Source organism: Carcharodon carcharias, chromosome 19 (genome assembly GCF_017639515.1).
Source record: "Carcharodon carcharias isolate sCarCar2 chromosome 19, sCarCar2.pri, whole genome shotgun sequence".
Taxonomy (NCBI): Eukaryota; Metazoa; Chordata; class Chondrichthyes; order Lamniformes; family Lamnidae; genus Carcharodon; species Carcharodon carcharias.
The window spans coordinates 56,514,229-56,535,789 of NC_054485.1; the positions used below are offsets into that span (position 1 = coordinate 56,514,229).

Sequence of the window (21,561 nt, forward strand, 5' to 3'; positions counted from 1 at the left end):
AATCAGTTAGCCTGCGGGCAATGTCATGTACATGTACATGAGTCCCCGGGCTCATCAAGCGCTCATCAGTCCACATGCACTGGGCACGCCATGTTGGTAACGCCACTCACTGAACAATCAGCAATGGCATGGATGTTGGGAGACTACTGGTGACATAAGTGCTGGCCATACATGCCTGCCCATGGAACCCCAGCCTCTCTGGCTCCAGTGGACCTGGGCGCATGCCGCCTTTCCAGGTCCAGTGCCTCCTGCTTGTAGCGGCTGAGCATCAATATCTGGACTGGCCTACCGCCAGTCCTCAGCCGCTCAGCGGTGTTATGAGAATTCTTCTCCTGCAAATGAAAAAATTGCAATGATAACTTGTACCGTCACTCTCCTTGCGGCCAGCCCACCCCAAGCCCAGTTGGCCACTTCAGATTTGCAATGCATCCTTCTCCCGCTGGTGGCTAGCACTCACACTACTATGCGTGGTCCTTCCTCCCGTCCACATGCTGCCTTCATCACAGTCGGGAATACACAGTTGTACCAGCCGTTGCAAGGAGGCGTAATGACGTGGAGCGCAGAGGGCAGCACACCCATATGTGCCACAAGACCTTGAAGATCCCCTCACACCATGTCATCACCATGACTTCCACATGTGTTGGAGTTCGACCAGTGTGCCTGGGTGTAGTTCCTCCAGGTTGGACCCACCGCAGTCATGTGGGGTCACTGCATCACATGCTGCGGGTGCAGAACCCATCTCATCTTAACCCTCTCATGCTGAATGCATAGACAAGCTCTGGTGGGCCACTGAGCTAGGGACACATGCTGTCACTAACTCATCGCACTCAGGCCACTCAGACATGGGTTGACCGCCAACGGGGGAGAAGTTTACATGGTGGGTGCAGTGAATGATGCCAACATGCTACTCACCCTTCCCGTGCACAGCAGGTCATTGGAGCACTTGCGGTACTGGGTCCATGAGTGCCGCACCACATCGTGGGAGCTCACAATCTCCGCAATCTCCTCCCACGCATGCTTTGTCAAGTAGTGTGGCCTCCTCCTCCCATCCTTGGGGACAAGCAGATCCCGCCGTGCTGCCACCTCCTCGAGGAGGGCAGCAAGGCACTCATCAGAAAACCTGGGTGCACACTGGCTACCGGCCCTACCCTCTTGCATGTCTCTCCCTGATTTGCCTTGCCCTCAACCTCTGGCCATGTACAGCAGCCTTGGTCCGGCTGCAGCTTGGCCTTTAAACAGGCCGCCGAGTCACCATCGGACCCGGCAGTGATTGCCGTTCCGCCTACGCCTGCCCACTCCTACCATCCCCGGGGTCACCAAACACACTGGGCGGGCCTCAATTGGCGTCATAGTCCCAATCGTCGCACCCGCATTCCCTGCCCAATATGGGGAAAATTCTCCCCCAGAATAAGTAAAGAAATAATAATGGAAAAATTAATGGGACTAAGTGGCAACAAATCTCCTGGACCTAAGCAGAGGAGAAATTTCTTCACTTAAAAGGGTTGTGAATTTTTGGAATAGTCTACTCCAGAGAACCGGATGCTCAGTTTTGAGCATATTCAAGACAAGTTGATAGATTTCTAGCTACTACGGCAATTAAGGGATTTGGGAGTAGTGTGGCAAGGTAGAGTTGAGATAAAAGATCAACTATTATCTTGTTGAATGGTAGAACAGGCTTAAAAGGCCAAATGGCTCACTCCAGCTCCTATTTCCTATGTTTCTAACCATTCCAACATGTCAAGGAAGCTGTGCTGTGAGTAGATCTCCTTTGAGCTGCACCACTTTGTTGCTTCTTTCTCTTCCCAGCTACAGGTCTCTCAACAGCAGCTGGTTGCTCTTGATCCTTGCCCATGGTCCATTCTAAAGCAGCCAAAGTGCAATCCCTCTTGATATGATTCAGAAAACCTCCAAAGCGAAGAATACAAATCTTAGCAAAACAACTATGAACAAACCCATCCCACTAATGGGTAAGAAAACAGATGCGAGTAGAATAGTTTGTGCAGTATGTCTATGAGTTTGATCAGGGCCCTCAATTACTGTTGAGTTCTCACCTTGCTTGCACTGGTGAGTTTCAAGAAGCCCGGTAACCCGTAGACAGGCCACTAAATTTGAAGGTCAGTTTAAAAATCGCACCAACTGAGTGATTAGCATATGTTAATGGACAACATGCCACTTCTAAAGCAATCAGCCTAAAGCAATCTAATTAAACATGCAAGTTGGCAGACTCGAATTGTACTCATATTTTTCTCTTGTTTTCACCTGCACCAAAATCAATGGGCTCCCCAGGGTTAAAATTCCTCCCATTTCTCTCTTACCTCTTATTTCTCTCTGCCTCCCCTTCTCTTTCCCCTTCTTCTCACCACTTCTCCCTATCTCTGTCTCTCTTTCCCACTCTTCTATCTGCCTCCTTTTGTTTCCCATTTCTCCCTCTTGCCTACCTCCTCCTTTTCTCCCTACACTTCTCTCTCTCCCAGTCGCTTTCATGTGACCTTTTTCTTCTCAATTATGTTTTCTAGAATCAAGATATGTACATGTAAATAAGCAACAGAGAGAGCAGGGAAAAACAATGGAAGAAGTTTTCGCCAAATGCTTGATGTTTAACTGTTGTCTGTATTTCCCGTACCTTATGTTAAGTGAGATGAGTACATTTCGGTAAAGTGACGGGGTTGAGGAGAAAGGGTTTTACAGAACTAGGTGTCCTTGACTCTGAGTGGGCCAGCAAGAGCCAATATGTATCTATATTTGAGCTAGAGGCTAAGCCAAGCCAATTTATCTTGACTGTGTGAAATGTGGCCATGAACTTTGTTCAACCAATAATTGGGGAAAATAATATTAAAGGAAGAATGTGACAGTTCAGATTTGTTTTCATTCTGGCATTTAGTTCTATCAAAATTCCGGTTTTGTACAGGAGTATGTTATTGTCAGTGTGACGTCTTGGGGCACTGTTACCTTGTGCTGCCAGTCTGATACTGTAGTTGCAGTATACTGTTTGAAACTGGCAGCACTGTGTTATACCATGAGCAGCCCCTGGATATGAATTATACTCTGAGCCTTTGGAGAACTCCACAAAGAGTTACAATCAAGATTAAGGCTTCGCTCTCATATAATACATGTTTCATGTTTTGAACATGCAAGTGGAGTGCCTGCACACTCAAAGCAGTGGAAAGACACTCAGCTTCACTTCCCCAAAGGGCCAGTGGATCACCAAAACATTGTTCTAACTTGTTTGATGACATGCTGGAATTGTATTCCTCTACACACTATCTATAACAAAATTGTAATTGGTTTATTAAAAGCATATTTACAATTTCTTTACACAACACACAAAGGAAACCTTCACCTATATAATGTCAAACCCAAGTAATGAGAGGTGACTTTGCTGACAGAGTGTCTCACTCAGCCCTATGCAGTCAGACCTGACTCCAGAGTTATGGGGGGCAATTTTAACCCAACCTGTCCATCAAAAGTGACAATGGTACAATCATTTGGGTACAATGATGATTTTACACCACTCATGGTTTTGTTCTCCACGGAAGCCATTAGAGAGTAATATTGGAGGAAAGTATAAAACTGGCATTCCACCCAATCCTATGGGTTTTCCATCCAGTGAGTTCAGTTAAAATTATCCCATCACTGTCACTTTTGCATTGTAATCTAACTACACTCAAAGGTAAGAACACAGTTCCCACAATGGTTTCATTGATTTTCAGTCATTGCTTTAATTCCTCTTTAACGTTCTGATTTGCAGAAAGTCATGCACACAAGGAAGCGTCACTCAGAACTCTATCATGAACTAAACCAGAAATTCCACACCTTGGACAGATTCCGAGATCCCGAACCCTCAGGATTTAAGGTGAAGAGTAATTGTTTTTTGAGGAAGGTTAATGTACCTCAGTATTCAGCATGTCGTTATTCTTTATTTTGAATTTTAATTAGTAGTGTTTTTATAAATGATATCAGAGGCCTGCTATGAATCATGATTATTGTGGTTTCTATCTAGACTCCTAATCATGACAAAACTTTATCAATATTTGATGGGTAAGGGTACACATTACAATAAGCACTGTTCTTGAACAAATGCTTCAAGTACTCAGACAAATTGATGCCTTCAGTCTTTCAAAGGAGATATGAAAATCTAAAATATATTAAAAATCTTGCATCTACTCATGCTTCATACCATATTTTCCATTTCAAATTTCTATGTCTACATTTGTAATAGATGTAAACTTGTCACACCATAATTACACCTTCTCACTAGTGGTAACTGGGGCTCAGTTTTACATCTCCTTGTAGCTCAATTTATACTATAGAGAAAGCTCCATACTTTAACAAATTGTAGCTATCTGCTTCCCAAATTGTTGCTATTTAACCATAAATAATAATATAAGATCAGAGTATTATATACAAGGACAAATATATGACATTAGAATTGGGAGCAAATTATATCTATGTGCACTGGTCTACCGATCCTTTATCACTTCACCATTAAATGCACTTTGTGAGCAATATCACTAATGACTGACCAGTCTTGAAAAATAAACAGTACACATAATGCATAGAAGAATTTGCCCAGAGGTGTAACTGGCCAAGTACCAGAGAATATTCATTCCAGGTCTCTGGCTTTGCACTGGTGGGTCCTCTTTCGCTAGCATGTGTCCACCGTGTACATATAAGGAATCCCAACCCACTTATTGATAGGATCGCTATGGAGTGGTCCTACTCTGCTGGATCTCCATCCCAAAGGGGAAAACCCTCCTCCATGAGTCTGAATGATCCACAGGATGCTCTAAATATCTTCAATTGTCCAAGAAGTGATTACGAGAAGCACAAGTTGGGTCATCTGAATCTTGCACAATTTCCAGCATTCCTGTGAGTTAATCTGAACCTTTGTGAGCTAATTTTAACTTAGTATAGTCCCATTTTAATATAAATCACACGATTTCCTGCAGAAACGTCATCAGAAATGCCAGAATAAAAGCAAATCTACCAGCCAGCTAACATAGCTGCACGAAAATGTGTTAGGGGTAGCCTATGAAGATAAATACAAACTCAAAAGATTGTAAATAGTCTTACTGCTTTGAGTTATTTTCTCTTTTCATGCATCTCCCTATGGTCATTCACAATTCCACACAGAATCACAGAATTGTTACAGCACAGTGCATCCTGTCTGCACCAGTGCTCCAAAATAGCGTTTCACCTCGTGCCATTCTCCTGCCTTCTCCTCATAACCCGGCAGATTGTTTCTGTTTAAATAATCATCTAATTCCCATCTGAATATCTCAAATGAACTTGCTTTCACCACACTGTCAGGCAGTGCATTCCAGACCCTACCACTCGCTGTATGAAAAAGATTTTTCTCGTATCACTTTTGTTTCTTTTGTCAATTATTTTAAATCTGTGCCCTCTCGTTCTCACAGAATCACAGAATCAGACAGTGCAGAAGAGGCCCTTCGGCCCATCGAGTCTGCACTGACACATGAGAAACACCTGACCTACCTACCTTATCCCATTTACCAGCACTTGGTCCATAGCCTTGAAAATTATGACGTGCCAAGTGCTCACCCAGGTACTTTTTAAAGGATGTGAGGCAACCATCCACCATCCTCCCAGGCAGTACGTTCCAGACCGTCACCGCCCTCTGGGTAAAAAAGTTTTTCCTCACATCGACCCTAAACCTCCTGCCTCTCACCTTGAACTTATGTCCCCTCGTGACTGACCCTTCAACTAAGGGGAACTGCTGCTTCCTATCCACCCTGTCCATGCCCCTCATCTTCTTGTACATTTCGATCAGGTCACCCCTCGGTCTTCTCTGCTCCAATGAAAACAACCCAAGTCTATCCAACCTGTCTTCATAACTTAAATGTTTCATCCCAGGCAACATCCTGGTGGATCTCCTCTGCACCCCCACCAGTGCAATCACATCCTTCCTGTAATGTGGCAACCAGAGCTGCACACAGTACTCCAGCTGTGGCCTCACCAAGGTTCTATACAACTCCAACATGATCTCCCTACTTCTGTAATCTATGCCTCCGTTGATAAAGGCAAGTCTCCCATATGCCTTTTTCACCACCTCACTAACATGCCCCTCCGCCTTCAGAGATCCATGGACACACACGCCAAGGTCCCATTGTTCCTCAGAACTTCCTAGTGTCATGCCGTTTATTGAATACTTCCTTGTCAAATTACTCCTTCCAAAGTGTATCGCCTCACTTTTCAGGGTTAAATTCCATCTGCCACTTATCTGCCATTTGACCATCCCGGCTCTATCTTCCTGTAGCCCAAGACAATCAACCTCACTGTTAACCACCCGGCCAATCTTTGTGTCATCCGCAAACTTACTAATCCTACCCCCCACCTAGTCATCTATGTAGTTTATATAAATTATGAATAATAGGGCACCGAGCACAGATCCCTGTGGTATGCCACTGGACACTGGCTTACAGTCACTAAAGCATCCTTCTGTCATCACCCTCTGCCTCATACAACTAAGCCAATTTTGAATCCACATTATCAAATTACCCTATATCCCATGTGCATTTGCCTTCTTTATAAATCTCCCATGTGGGACCTTGTCAAAGACTTTGCTGAAATCCATATAAACTACATCAACAGCACTACCCTCATCTACACACCTAGTCACCTCCTCAAAAAATTCAATCAAATTTGTTAGGCTTGACCTCCCTCTGACAAAGCCATGCTGGCTATCTCTGATCAAACCGTGCCTCTCCAAGTGGAGATAGATTCTCTCCTTCCGAATTTTCTCCAATAGTTTTCCTACCACTGACGTATGACTCACTGGCCTGTAGTTCCCTGGCTTATCTCTACAACCCTTCTTAAATAGCGGAACCACGTTATCTGTTCTCCAGTCCTCTGGCACCTCGCCCGTGGCCAGAGAGGAATTAAAAATTTGGTTCAGAGCCTCTGCGATCTCCTCCCTTGCCTCCCTCAGCAGCCTGGGACACAAATCATCCAGACCTAGAGATTTGTTCACTTTTAAGCCTTCCAACACCTCCGATACCTTGTCACTCCCTATATCAATTTTCTCAAGAACCTCACAGTCTCTCTCTCCGAGTTCGATACCTTCATCCTCATTCTCTTGGGAGAAGATGGATGTGAAGTATTTGTTCAACACTCTACCAATGTCCTCTGGCTCCACCCATAGATTGCCTCCTTGGTCACTAATGGGTCCTACTCTTTCCCTGGTTATCCTCTTCCCATTGATATACTTACAGAATATCTTGGGATTTTCCCTACTTTTACCAGCCAGAGCTTTCTCATATCCCCTCTTTGCTCTTCTAATTGCTTTCTTAAGCTCCACCCTGCACTTTCTGTACTCCACTAATGCCTCTGCTGATTTGCTTCCCTTGTACCTGCTAAAAGCCTCTCTTTTCCTTCTCATTGTAACCTGAATATTTCTGGTCATCCATGGTTCTCTGGGCTTGTTACTCTTTCCTATCACCCTAAAGGGAACATGTTGAGCCTGTACCCTCCTCATTTCCTTTTTGAATGCCCCCCCACTGCTCCTCTGTAGATTTCCCCTCAAGTAGCTGTTCCTAGTCTACCTTGGCTAGATCCTGCCTTATTTTACGAAAATCCATTCTCCCCAAGTCCAAATCATTTTTTTGCAACTTGTCTATTTCTTTGTCCAAAACAAGCTTAAATTGTACCATGTTGTGGTTGCTATCACTAAAATGCTCGCCCTCCAACACCTCAGCCACCTGTCCAGCTTCATTGCCCAGAATTAGGTCCAGCAATGCGTAATCCCTGTTGGACCCCCTACATATCGACCTAAAAAGTTCTCCTGTACACATTTCAAGAAATCCACTCCATCTAAGCCCTTAACACTACGTCTATCCCAATTAATGTTGGGAAAGTTGAAATCACCTAATATTATTACCCTATTGTTATTGTTTTTACACACCTCCGCAAATTGTGCACATATTTGCTCCTCAATTTCCTGCTGACTATCTGGGGATCTATAATAAACACATAACAATGTGTCTGCCCCTTTTTTATTCCTGAATTCTACCCACAATGCCCCCTCCAAGATATCATTTCTCCTTACTGCAGTAACTGACTCCTTAACTAATAATGCAGTGCCTCCTCCTCTTTTACCCCCTCCCCTGAAGATTCTATATCCCGGAATGTTGAGCTGCCAATCCTGCCCCTCCCTCAACCACGTCTCTATGATAGCTACTATATCACAATTCCACTTGTTAATCAGCTCATCCGTTTACCTGTAATACTCCTGGCATTAAAGTGGAGGCCATCCAACCTTGCCTTACTCCCTTGAAACTTAATGCAGCTGTACTCCCTCTGATTTGATTGTTTTAATGTATTATGATGTGTCCCTATTCTCGATCCTTTCACGGATGGGAACAGTGTCCCTTTGTCTACTCTGTCCAGGCCCCTCGTGATTTTGAATACTTCTATAAAATCTCCTCTCAGCCTTCTTTTCCCCCGAGGAAAAGGGTCTCAACTTTCCAATATCTCCTCATTACTGACCTTTATCATCACTGGAACCATTCTTGTAAACCTCTTCTGCACTCTTCCCAATGTCTTCACATCCTTCCTAGAACTGTATGCGATACTCCAGAAGAGGTGGAACTAGTGTCTTATACAAGTTTAACATAATCTGCTTGCTCTTGTACATGATGCCCCTATTAATAAAGCCTAGGATACTGTTGTAAGGGTGGCCGTGTTGCTACTATTAATGGTAGGGTTGATCTGCAGACACTTCTTGGGTGGAAAAATTAAGTTTATTTACAATATACTCAGCTGAAACTACACGTGTGCTTTCAACTCCAACTCTATCTCTACACTGACAGCTGAGATAGCCCGCACTACCCTCTTATTGGTTGCTATAGATCATGTGTTTCTTTCCTAACAAGTGTTATTCTTAAAGGTACATTACATACTAAATAAAACCATAATTACTACATTCCTCACCCTTTAACTCAGCTATCCATATTATATTTACAAGTACATATTTTTCAAAACAACATAATATTTACACTGGGTAAAGAATTTACAAGTTCAATCTTTCAGGTGGTTTCATGGTACAACTTCAAATTCTTTGTCAGGAATCTCCTTTTCCAGAGTTCCTGAACATCAGGTGCTTCGGTGGGCACTTGCAGCTCTGTATCTTCAAATTTTGCAGGAGTACCAGATATGTCTGTCCTGGGTTGAGTATCCTCAACAGGAAATGCAGACCCAGCCATTATCACTGGTGGAACCAAATCTTGGTGATATGTCTCTCTCTTCTTTAAATAGTCCACATGTTTACAGATGATCCGGCCTTCCGCCTCTACATGGTAAGATAGAGGTCCAGTCACCGCCCTATTTCACCCGGTAACCTCTTTGGTCCTTCCCTGAAGTTTTTCAAGTATACCTGCCCTCCCACTGTAAATTTTCTCTCACGACTATGCCAGTCGTGTCTAGATTTCTGGCTTCCCTAACTCCTTTCCACCTTCCCCTCTCAATTTGGCAACATTAAGCTCACTCTCACCCTAAGATGGCATTTCAACAATAACTCCACAGATGTGACACCTGTTGCACATGGGGTAGTCCTGTAATGAGAAAGAAATCATGCTAGCTTGATTACCGAGGAATCGTCAGTTAGCTTTTTCATGACAGCTTTGAACGTTTGAACCATCCTTTTGGCCAGTCTGTTTAAGGAATGGTGGTATGGTGCAGTTTTTACATGAGTGATACTGTTGAGGCTGATAATCATTTGAAACTCAGCACTTGTAAACTCCGTGCTGTTATCAGAAATCACTACTTCTGGTAGCCCGTGAATGGCAAAACTCTGACGTAGTTTCTCAATTGTAGCAGACATTGGTGACTTCACCTCATATATGTCCAACCATTTTGAATGGGCATTGACAATGAGCAGAAACATTGTTCCCAGGATAGGTCCACTGTAGTCAATGTGTAACCGCACCCAGGGTATACCTGGCTACTCCATGGGTGTAATGGAACTGGCACTGGCAACTTTTGCAGTTGCTGACATTGCACACAGTGCTTTACTGAACTCTCTATTTTGCCATCCATCCCAGGCCACCATAGATAGCTACATGCTATGGTCTTCATTCGGGAAATTCCTGGATGGGCACTGTGTAGTTCAATTAAAAGTGGCTCCCTTCCCTTTGAAGGAACTATCACTCGTGCTCCCCACAATAAGATGCCATCCTGGCTGGTTATTTCATGTCTTCTGTTGAAGTACGGTTTTATTTCATTAGATAGAGGCTCCTGTGACCAACCATGCAACACTTGTTCTTGTACTTGAGATAGGACTGGGTCACAACTTGTCCAATCCCTGATCTGTCGAACACATACTGGCGAAATAAGAAATTTAATAGTAAAACAAGTTCCTGTGGAACTGGGACATGCTCATCATTTTCTTGTAAGGGCAAACGACTAAAGGCATCGGCATTTGTGATTTGATTGCCAGGCCTATGTACGAAAGTGTACTCATATGCTGCCAGAATTAAAGCCCTATTAATATTTCCATATCTTCTTTCTATGTGTCTTCTTCCTAGCACAGACTTTAATCTGGGCCTTTTTCTTGACTTCACTATTGGTCAGACTTCTCTCAGATGCAAGTTCAACTTGTCTGAGCTCACTGGTTGAATCTTCCAAAATTTTATTGTCTGCTATTATCTGTCTGCTTCTTGGAAAATTCTGCAACTTTTGCTTCAAATGCTTATTTGGCTTCATTTAGCTGACAGTTCAGCTCTTCCCTCTCTTTTTTGTATTTGTTTGCTGCCTCTTGGAAAATTGACCATTGTTGTGTCTTCGCTGCCAATTCATTCTTCAGTTTGTTCCCCAGAGAGGTGCTGAATTCTTTCTGTTTCTCTTCATACTTTTCCAGAAATACAAACTCTGATTTGAGCGCATCTTGTAATGTGTGAAGGTCTTTCAACAAGTTTTCTTTTTCCCTGCAAAGATTGCTCACCACGCCTCGAACTATGTCATCAAGCAGGGTCTCTTTGAGTTTCTTCTGCTTTTCTTCCAGGTTTTGGCTTAAGACAGTCTGCATTTCTTCAGATTGTGGAGCCCTTATACACTCCTTTTTCAGAACAGGAACACTTCCAGCTTCCTTTTGGAATCTCAGTCGCCAATCAAGGTTAATTTCCCTTAGCCAATTTCACCCGAGAAGGATTGGTCCTCTGCCTCTCACTGCTAACACTGGTAGGTTTGCCAATTGGCTTCCATAATGGCCAGTTGTTCTGCTTATGCCTTTTCACAGAATCACACAGTACAGAAAAGGCTCTTTGGCCCATCAAGTCTGCATCGACACGTGAGAAACACAAATTTTACTTAAATATCTTCACCCATTTATGTTTTTAGCTTGGCAGCTGTTTCTTCTAAACTTAATTGATATTCATCATTATTCAAATATCTGGAGGTATGTTCCCCAATTACTGTAGTGGAAGCTCCAGTGTCTACTTCCATTCTAACAGGTTTGCCATTTACTTTCACTGTGACAAATATTGGTTCTGTCTTTCCAACTTTCAGATTTAACAATGAGTAAATGTCTGAATTTGTTGTTTCAGGTTCTTCTATATTGTAGAGTTCATTGGGCTTCTTCTTTTGTTTACAATCCTGCTTGAATCTTTCCTTGCAGTGCCTCATCATATGTCCATTTCTGTGACAATAGTAGCATTCGATTTTTTTAAACTGCCAATTGCTAAAAGACTGCTTGTTTCCACCTTTATTAAAATTATTCTTCAATTTTGCTGCTCAGCTATTTTTCTTTATTTTTTGACTAGCAAGGGCTGTTTCCTGCTTCTCAGCAGAGTCTTGCATTTTCACGCCATTTCTGGCTGGGTTTTCCTGCCCGATGTGGAGGACAGCGCCATTTTGCACACCCTGTATTGCTTTTGAATCTCTTACTGCGCATTCCATGGCCAGCGCTTTCTCTAGCGCCGTCTTGAAATCCCGGTTCATTTCGAACAATAATTTTTTCTGAATAGAGTCTTCTTTCACACCGTACACTAAACGATCTCTGAGTATGTCATTTAGATTGTACCGAACTCACAGTGTTCCATTAGGTGCTTCAAATTTGCCACATAGCATGTAATTGTCTCACCCTGGGCTCTATTCCATAAATTAAACCTCAGTATCGTGACTCAAAGCTTTGGTTGAAAATTGCCCTTCATGAGGTCCACCAATTCATCAAAATTCTTCAAATCTGGGGCACTGGGTGCCATCAAACTTCAAATCACTCTGTAGGTTTTGCTCCCACAAATACTCAAGAGGATCGCTTGCCTCTTCTCTCCCCCTGTAATCTTGATTGCTTGAAAAAGAACTTGAGGCTTTCTATGTAATGAGGCAAATCATCTGTGGCTGGATCAAAAGGATCAAGTCTCCCAAATTGCAGCATTTTGAGAGGGGACTACTCCTTCGATTCAAACAGAGCTTGCAATTTACAATCAGTGGATGAGGTACAGTGCCGATTTCTTTTTAACTTGATTTCTTCTGTTCAACCCGATTCTAATCTCATCACCAGTTTGTTGTAAGGGTGACTGAGTTGCTACTATTAATGGTAGAGTTGATCTGCAGACCCTCCCTGGGTGGAAACATTAAGTTTATTTACAATATACTCAGCAGCAACTACACATCTGTTTTCAACTCCAACTCTACCTCTACACTGACTGCTGAGGTGCTACTGCCCTATTGGTTACTAGAGATCATGTGATCTGCCCTAACAAGTATTATTCTTAAAGGTACATTACACACTAAATAAAACCATAATTACTACAAATGCTGTATGCTTTATTAACTGCTCTCTTAACCTGTCCTGCCGCCTTTAATGACTTATGCACATATAGACTCATGTCCCTCTACTCCTGCATTCCCTTTACAGTAGTACCCTTTATTTTATGCTGCCTCTCCATGTTCTCCCGACCAAAATGTATCACCTCATATTTCTCTTCAGTGAACTTCATTTGCCACCTATTCGCCCATTCCACCAACTTGTCTATATCCTTTTGAAGTTCTACACTGTCCTCCTCACAGTTTACAATACTTCCAAGTTTTGTTCTGTCTGCAAATTTTGAAATTGTTCCCTGTACGCCAAGGTCTAGGTCATTAACATCAAGTAAAGCAAGGGTCCTACTATCAAGCCCTGGGGAACTCTACTACAAACCTTCCTCCAGCCTGAAAAATATCCATTAACTATTAGTCCCTGTTTCCTGTCATTCAGCCAGTTTTGTATCCATGTTGCTACTGTCCCTTTTATTCCAGGAGCTATAATTTTTCTCACAAGTCTGTTGTTTGGCGCTGTGTCTAGAAGTTTCCCCGCCACCAAAGTTAAACTGACTAGCCTGTGGTTGCTGGGCTTATCCTTACACCATTTTTTTGAACAAGGGTGCAATGTTTACAATTCTCCAGTCCTCCAGCACCATCCCTGAGTCCAAGAAAGACTGAAAAATTCTGGCCAGCACCTGTGCAATTTCCATTGTCGCTTCCCACACTATCCTTGGATGCGTCTCATCCGGCCCCAGTGCCCTGTCAACTTTAAGTACAGACAGCTTATGTAATACTTCCTCCTTATCAACTTTAAATCCTTCTAGTGACAGAATTCCCTCCTCCTTCACCATAACCTGGTAGCATCCCATCCTTGGAAAGGACAAATGCAAAGTATTAATTTAAAGCCTCAGCCATGAACCCCCCTCCCTCTATGTATTTTTTGGTCCCTTATCAGCCCTACTCCTTTTTACCACCCTTTTGTGATTTATATATCTATAGAAAACTTTTGGATTCTCTTTTATGTTAGCTGCCAGTCTCTTTTATACTCCCTCTTTGCTTCTCTTATTTGTTTTCTCACCTTCCTCAGAACCTTCTGTATTCAGCCTGATTCTGTTCTACCTGACACATGTCATAAGCTCACTTTTTCTTCTTTATCTTAATTTCTACCTCCTTTGTCATTCAGGGAGCTCTGGATTTGTTAGCCCTTTTGAAGGAATAGACCTTGACTGTGCCTGAACCATCTCTGCTTTGAAGGTAGCCTATTGTTCACCTACCAACCTTTGGCTCCAATTTATTTTGCCCAAAACCGTTCTTACCCCATTGAAGTTGCCTTTCCGTCAGTTAATTATTCATATCCTGGATTGTTTATGTCCTTTTCAATAGTCATCCAAAACTTTATGAAGCAATGTTCACTGTCCCCTAAGTGTTATCTCACTTACATTTGAACTACTTAGTCCACCTCATTCCAAGAACCAGGTCTAGCTATGCCTCCTTTCTCATTGGACTGGACACATACCGCTGAAGAAAATTATCCTGAACACACTCTAGGAACTTTGTCCCTCTCTGCCCTTTACACTACCACTGTCCCAATCTATATCTGGGTAATTAAAAACACCCTGTATACCTACTGTATCATTTTTTTCACCTCTCTGTAATTTCCTTGCAGATATGTTCCCCTACATCTTTCCCAATAGTTGGTGGCCTATGGACTACACCAAGCAATGTAATTACACCTTTTTTTTCCATAACTCTAGCCAAATCAATTCTGTTGTTGACCCTTCTGGGACATCCTCTTTCTTCAGCACTGCAATGCTCTCCTTAATCAATACTGCCACATGTCCCCTTTTACTTCCTTTCCTATCTTTCCTGTACATGAACATACAAACCTATGAAATAGGAGGAGGAATTGGTCACTCAGCCCCTCGAGCCTGCTTCACCATTCAGCAAGACCATGGTTGAGCTGATTTTAACATCAACTCCACGTGCTTGCCTACCCCGATAACCTTTCACCCCCTTGCTTATCAAGAAAATATCTACCTCCGCTTTAAAAATATTCAAAGACTCTGCTTCCACCGCCTTTTGAGGTAGAGAGTTCCAAAGACTCACTACCTTCTGAGAGAAAAGAATTCTCCTCATCTCTGTCTTAAATCTCTTATTTTTAAAAGTGACCCCTGGTTCTAGATTCTTCCGCAAGAGGAAGCATCCTTACCACATCCACCCTGTCAAGACCCCTCAGAATTTTATATGTTTCAGTCAAGTCGCCTTTACTCTTCTAAACTCCAGTGGATACAAGCCTAGCCTGTGCAACCTTTCATCATAAGACAACCCACTCATTCCAAGTATTAGTGTAGTAAACTTAATCTGAACTGCTTCCAATGTATTTACATCTTTCCTTAAATAAGGAGACCAATACTGTACCAGTACTCCAGATGTAGTTTCACCAATGCCCTGTATAACTAAAGCATAACCTCCCTAGTTCTGTATTCAATTCCCCTTGCAATAAGTGATAACATTCTGTTAGCTTTCATAATAATTTGCTGTACCTGCATGCTAACCTTTTGTAATTTATGCACTAGGACACCAAGATCCCTCTGCATCTCAGAGCTCTGCAATCTCTCACCATTTAAATGCCATGCTTCATTTTTATTCTTCCTGTCAAAATACTACTCTATTTGCCAGATCTTTGCCCACTCACTTAACTTATCTACATCCTTGGATACAAACACCTTGGATCCAGGAATATTTAACATCCAGCCCTGCCCTTCCCTGAGCCAGGTCTCTATTATAGCCACAACACCGTAATTTCTCATGGCAACCTGTCCCTTTAACTCACCAATCTTATTTACCACACTCCGTGCATTCACATACAAGCACTGTACCCTTGATTTAGACTTCATTACTTTTTCCCTTACTCTGATCCCATCTATTAACTTATTATTCTCTTGTCCTATCTGTTTCTCCCTGCATTTTGTGCACCTTGGTATTCCTCTCTGATATTCTTTCCTGGTTCCCAGGCCCCTGCTGAGTTAGTTTAAACCCTCCCCAACAGCACCAACAAAAGGCACTGCAAGGTACTCTGCCGGCTCTGTTCAGGTGCAACCCATCTGGTTTGTGCAGGTCCCATCTCCCCCAGAGCCAGTCCCCATGTCCCAATAATCTAAAGCCCTCCCTTCTACGCCATCTTTCCAGTCAGACATTCATCTGTTATAACCTCTGTCTGTATCACTTGCGCATGACACTGGGAGTAATCCAGATATTTGCGTGCTAATTTTCTACCTCGCTCCGTAAATTCTGACTGTAGGACCACAATCCTCTTTCTACCTATGTTGCTGGTATGGATGTGGACCATGACTGCTGGCTGTTCACCCTCCCCCATCAGGGTGCTCTGCAGCCACCCAGTGATATCCTTGACCTTGGCACCAGGGAGCCAACAAAACAACCTGGATTAACATCTGTGGCTGCAGAAACACCTATCTTTTCCTCTAACTATTGTATCACTTATCATGATTGCTCTTCTAGACTTTCTCATACCTCCCTGTGCAGCTGAGCCACCCATGGCGCATGGACCTGGCTGTGGCTGCACTTCCTAGATGAACCATCAATCCCATCAGTATTCAGAATTGAATACTGGCTGAGAAATTGGATATACTCGGGGGACTCCTGTACTTCCTGCCTGTTCCTTTTTGACTGCCTGTTGGTCACCCATTCCCTCTCTCCCTGCTTACTCTTAAGTGGTGGGGTGACCACATCTATAAACATGCTGTTCACGTAACTCTCAGCTTCACGGATGCATCGCAGTGACACGAGCTGTTGTTTAGATTCCAAAACCCAGAACTCAAGCTGCTGCAACTTACAACACTTGCTGCACAGATGGTTGTCCAGGACATAGGAAGCACCCTGGAGTTCCTACATTGAGGTTGGAGTAGCCCTCCCATTCCTTTATTTATTAGTTAATCTTGTCACTGCTAAAAATCCTTACCAATACTGAAAAACCTTTCTGGTACTGATAAATCCTATTAATACTTAACACATTACTAGTTGTAATAAATCTTACTTAAAAGTAAAAGATAAAAGATAATACTCGCCAGCTACTCACTTGTTCATTTACATTATTACTTAATATTTTTATTGTTTTTCATCTTCCAGTTATTGCAACTCAGTCCCTAAGCAGCAATACTCAAGAGCGAATCAACTTAGGTTTCCTATGATGTCACACCTCGATTTCTGTTTCCAAACTCTAGCTTCTCTGGCCCCTCTGCTATCAGAACTCTTGCTGCTTCTCACACTGTTTTTATAGTCCTCTACTCTCAGAACTCTCGCCACTTCTCATGCTGTTTCTCTGGCTTCCTTAATCTCAGAACTCTCATCACTTCCCACACTGTTTTTCTGGCCCCTCTGCTCTCCATTACCTAACTATGAGACAGTCTGCTCCCAGGCCTCTGGCAGGACCCTGGTTTGAACCAGATGGTAGCAGATGGGTGCATGAACAGCTGAAGGTGTTGTGCACCCTGGTTACCCTTCCTTTAAAGCTGCTCCACTACTCCTTGGCACAACCTTCACCTGACGTCAGGAACTCACTGTAATCAAACAGTGGGTGTAAACCTGTACTGTGCCTCCCCAATTTTTAGGGGGGTGGTTGGTGGCCTGAGGAAGAACCTTTTTATGCAGAGAATGGGAGTGATCTGGAACTCGCTGCCTAAGAGAGAATGCAAATGATCAACAATTTCAAAAGGAAATTGGATTGGCACTTGAGGGAAATAAACTTGCAGACCCAGGGGGATGGAGCAGGGTAGTAAGACTGACTGAACTGCTCTACACTGGCATGGACTCGATGGGCCAAATGCCTCTCTTCTGTGCCATAATGACTCCATAATTCTATGACTCCAGTGCAGTGGGCTTTCGGAACAATTAGCTGCAACAAACACATGTTTCATCAAAAACTGGGAATGAAATCTGGCCAAGTGTGAATACTTCGGGCAGAATTTTTTGCGCCCATTGGCCTCGGGCGTGAGCAGACAATATGGCAGGAAGGCTAAAAATTGGTTTCACGCCGTCATGTAACCAGTTTACGATTGCCTGCTCAGCCGGTTAATGGCAAGCTGTGTTTCCCACTGCTGGACATCGGAAACTTGATTTTAATGCACCTGCATATCATTATATGCCCTGCTCAGCAGAATCATCCCCCCACACTGGATCATCCAGGCATGTCAGCATGATTGCATGCCAACATGTTTCACAACAGCATTTTCAAGGCAAGTTGCACATCAACGGAAACTTGGAGATGAGTGCTCACTAACGTTGCACAGCACTTAAGAGGATCACCCGTACAACTTCAAGGTGGAGCCACCACGCATTCAGATGAGGGCACAGTCATGTCGCCTTTTCCCGGCTGGCTGACAGTGTGATGCTGGAGCACGGGCTGCACTGCGTCTGACGTGAGTTGTGGGTGCAAGGCAGTATTCTGTAAGGTGAGTTGACGGTGGTGCAAAAGTACATACTGCGGGGAGGTGGGGGGCAGGGAAGCGGCCATGCATTAGGGAAACCTTTTCAAAAGTGAACATTCTGCCACAGCTGAGACAGTTCAGGTGCAGCCACGTTCACATCCTTGGAGTTGGGCCTCTGGTTTATCTGCCCACTCAAGCAACACAGAGGCATGAAAGTGCCACCAAATGCTCCAGAGCTTTTCACCCTTCGAGCACAGACTGCAAACTAATGAGCATTTTAGTGTACTGTAGAACAATTGGACAACTGGGCCAATTGTACAACCTCTTTGCAAAAGCCTGCTGTGGAACAGTTACTGGTGTGGAACAGTTACTGGTGAAGGCACTCACAGTCCCTTTGCAATGTCATTATTCTGGTTTGGACCAGTCTCCCCCATGATTCAATCTAATGGGGCAGCCTTGCAGTGCGGGTTAGGAGAATGCCTGCGCCTGAGCTGAGAGCACAGCATGCAGTCCAGTGGGCGAAGCTGCTGCCAATTGGTTGGGTGGAGTGAGGCGAAGGTGGGTGGGGTTTCAGGCAGTCATGCAGCGCACTAAACTCTTGACCATCCAAGTGGTGGCCAGCATTCTCTGGGGTGCATTAAGTGGCCTTCAGACTTAACCAGGAGAGTTACCTAGTACACCCATGCTAACCCACGCATCTCTCTCTTTCATCCTGCGGGAGTAGTACATCAGGAGAATGGAGTCTGGTGATCTAGCTGTATGCCTCACGGCTTACAGGGAGCGAAGCTGAAGGAGAAGAGAGCGATGGAGACACCTGGCTAGACAGAGGGAGAAGCAGCGCCCTCAAGAAGAAGGAGTGGCTGGAGCTCCCATCATGCCACTGAAGAACCAGGGTCTATAGACAGCGCTTATCATTCCTGCAGAAGAACGAGAACCAGTGTTGCCAAAAACTGCACATGTCCAGGGAACTGCCCGGTCATATCTGCCACCTGCTGCAGGATTTGATGCCACAGGGACATGGAGGGCATCCACTATCAGTGGCTGCAAAAATGACTGCAGCGCTCCATGTTTACATCTGTGGCTCTTTTCAGGGCCCCACAGGTAACCTCTGTGGGATATCACAAGTAAGAGCACTGGGATTTGCCCAGATTTCACATTTCCCACAGGTGCAGGGTGCCATCGATTGCACTCACATGGCATTTAGATCTCCATGGTAACAAGTGGTCAACTACGTCAACCGTAAGGGCTTCCATTCGCTGAATGTGCAGCTGGTGTGTGACCACAACAAACGCATCCTACAGGAATGTGCACGGTTCCCAGGGAGTATCCACAACTCTTACATTCTCCGTAGATCTCAGATCCCTGATGTCTTCCAGTGTCCAGAGAGGCTGCAGGGTTGGCTCCCCGGTGAGAGGGCTACCTGCAGAAGACGTGGCTGATGACACCTGTATGGCGGCCTCAGACTGCAGCCGAAAGAAGGTACAACGAGGCCCATGCTGCAACTCATGCTTAGGTGGAACAAACCATCGGAATGTTGAAAATGAAGTTCCAGTGCCTGGACTGGTCTGGTGGAGCTCTGCAATACAGTCCACGGAGGGTGTCATACATCGTCGTCACCTGCTGTAGTCTTCACAACCTGGCACTGCAACAGGAAGAGGAGCTGCCTGAGGAGGAGATGGAAGAGTTGCACATCTCCTCCGATGAGGAGGACATCGATGGGGATGAGGGTGAGGAGGTCTTTGGAGGCGAGGAGAGTGGCGATGAGGCCACTGCACTGGCCAGACGAGGCAGGCAGTCTTGGGAGACCCTCATAGCTGCTAGATTCATGGAGGATGATGATGACGTGCAGTGAGGGGACACCATAGATCCTCGCATTGCATTTGTGAATGTTTGACTCCTGACTAGATGATGGCAGATAGCTTGCACTCTGTGAACAAGGCCATTTCATGGAGATGCAGCAGGGAAACTTTAACTTCTCCTGATCCTTTGGCATCCTTCATGAGCTGAACCCTTCAGGACCACACTGTCACCGGACACAAATGCTGTTGAGATTGGGGACCAGCCAAATCTCAAATGTGCTGAGAGGACACAGAGAGAATGATGGAACTGTGTGCTGCCAGCTCAGAACATTCTGGAAGCGATGATACTCCCCATCGAGGTGCAGGCATGACTGATGTATTCAGTGACTGTGAAGGCACACCATCAATGTGCTGGGAAAGCTGCACAAAGCACAGGGAAGAGGCCCAGACTGAGACACCTGCCTTGTGCAGGGGCCAAAGTTTTACATCTGCGGTATGACATTTGCACCCTCCTCAACCCGTGAAGTTGGAACTGCTGGAGTCACAGGAGGAGGGGATTTGAATGGGCTGGACACTCCCAAAGTCACCGGGTGGATGGCCCTTGGTGTGCACCTGCTCATCCTCCTCCCTATGGTGCCTGAGGACCCCTGGCTGACTCCTTGAGGAGAAGCGGAAGCTGGAGTGAGATCGAACTGCCCTGCACCTGTCTGGCATTGACATTGTTGGTGGCTAACTATGGTGTCAGCGATGGAGTTCAGCCCAAGCAGCAGTGCAGGACCGATGTCCCGGATTAAGGTCTATATGGCGGCCGCCATTTTGTCAATGTTGACCTCGGTGCATTGGCATGATGGCGAGATCACTTCGGACTAAAGACAGACATAATCCTCTATCGTGCCTTGAAATCTTAGGACTGCAGCTGTCACACCTTCCCGGGATTGTCTTTGCAGCTCCAACAACTGTTTGAGGACCGAGTCCAGAGGTTCATCAAGTGACTCGGACTCAGCAGATCCCTTGCCTCCAGCAGTCCTCCAAGTGCCGGCGACCTCGGATGTCCCTGTCTCCACCTGCTGTGGGACAGATTGTGTGCTGCACTCGCCAGATAGTGAACCCAGGTCTGCTATATACGTAGGTCCCACCAAGGTGTGTGTTGCTGCGCTGGTGGAGGGTGTGGGTGAGCGCTGTGATGGGTCTTCGAGGGTGCTGTCCCCAGGATCCTCGTCTGAGGTGCTGTTGGTGCTACAATCGGGGCCAAGCTTGCCTGTGGGCCACACGGCAGATGTGCCTATGAGAGAAAGTGGAGATTATTAGTGCATGGTCACCGTGATATACAGAACGATGGGTTCACAGTTGAGTTGTCAGAGGGATGATCTGGTGTATGATCCTCACTTAAATTGCTGGGTGCCGACCTCGCCGTCACTGTAGGGATGGTCCACGTCATCTCTGGCCAGCTCTAACACACGGTCTTCGAAGGCATTGAGGACCTTGATTTCCAGCACTCCACCGCCAGTCTGGGACGTCTCCCTTTCATTGTGCACGATCTTGTCCTGCATCAAGTCCGATGG

The 21,561-nt window shown here is 44.8% G+C and overlaps 1 protein-coding gene across 1 annotated transcript in view; it reads left to right on the plus strand.

Moving 5' to 3' along the window:
- Window positions 1–21,561, plus strand: part of adgrb2 (adhesion G protein-coupled receptor B2) — a 1,120,188-nt gene that overhangs the window by 1,079,918 nt on the left and 18,709 nt on the right. The window contains exon 35 of the mRNA XM_041212905.1: window positions 3,749–3,853. Coding sequence (XP_041068839.1) covers window positions 3,749–3,853 — 105 coding nt within the window. The remainder of the gene's footprint in view (window positions 1–3,748; window positions 3,854–21,561) is intronic.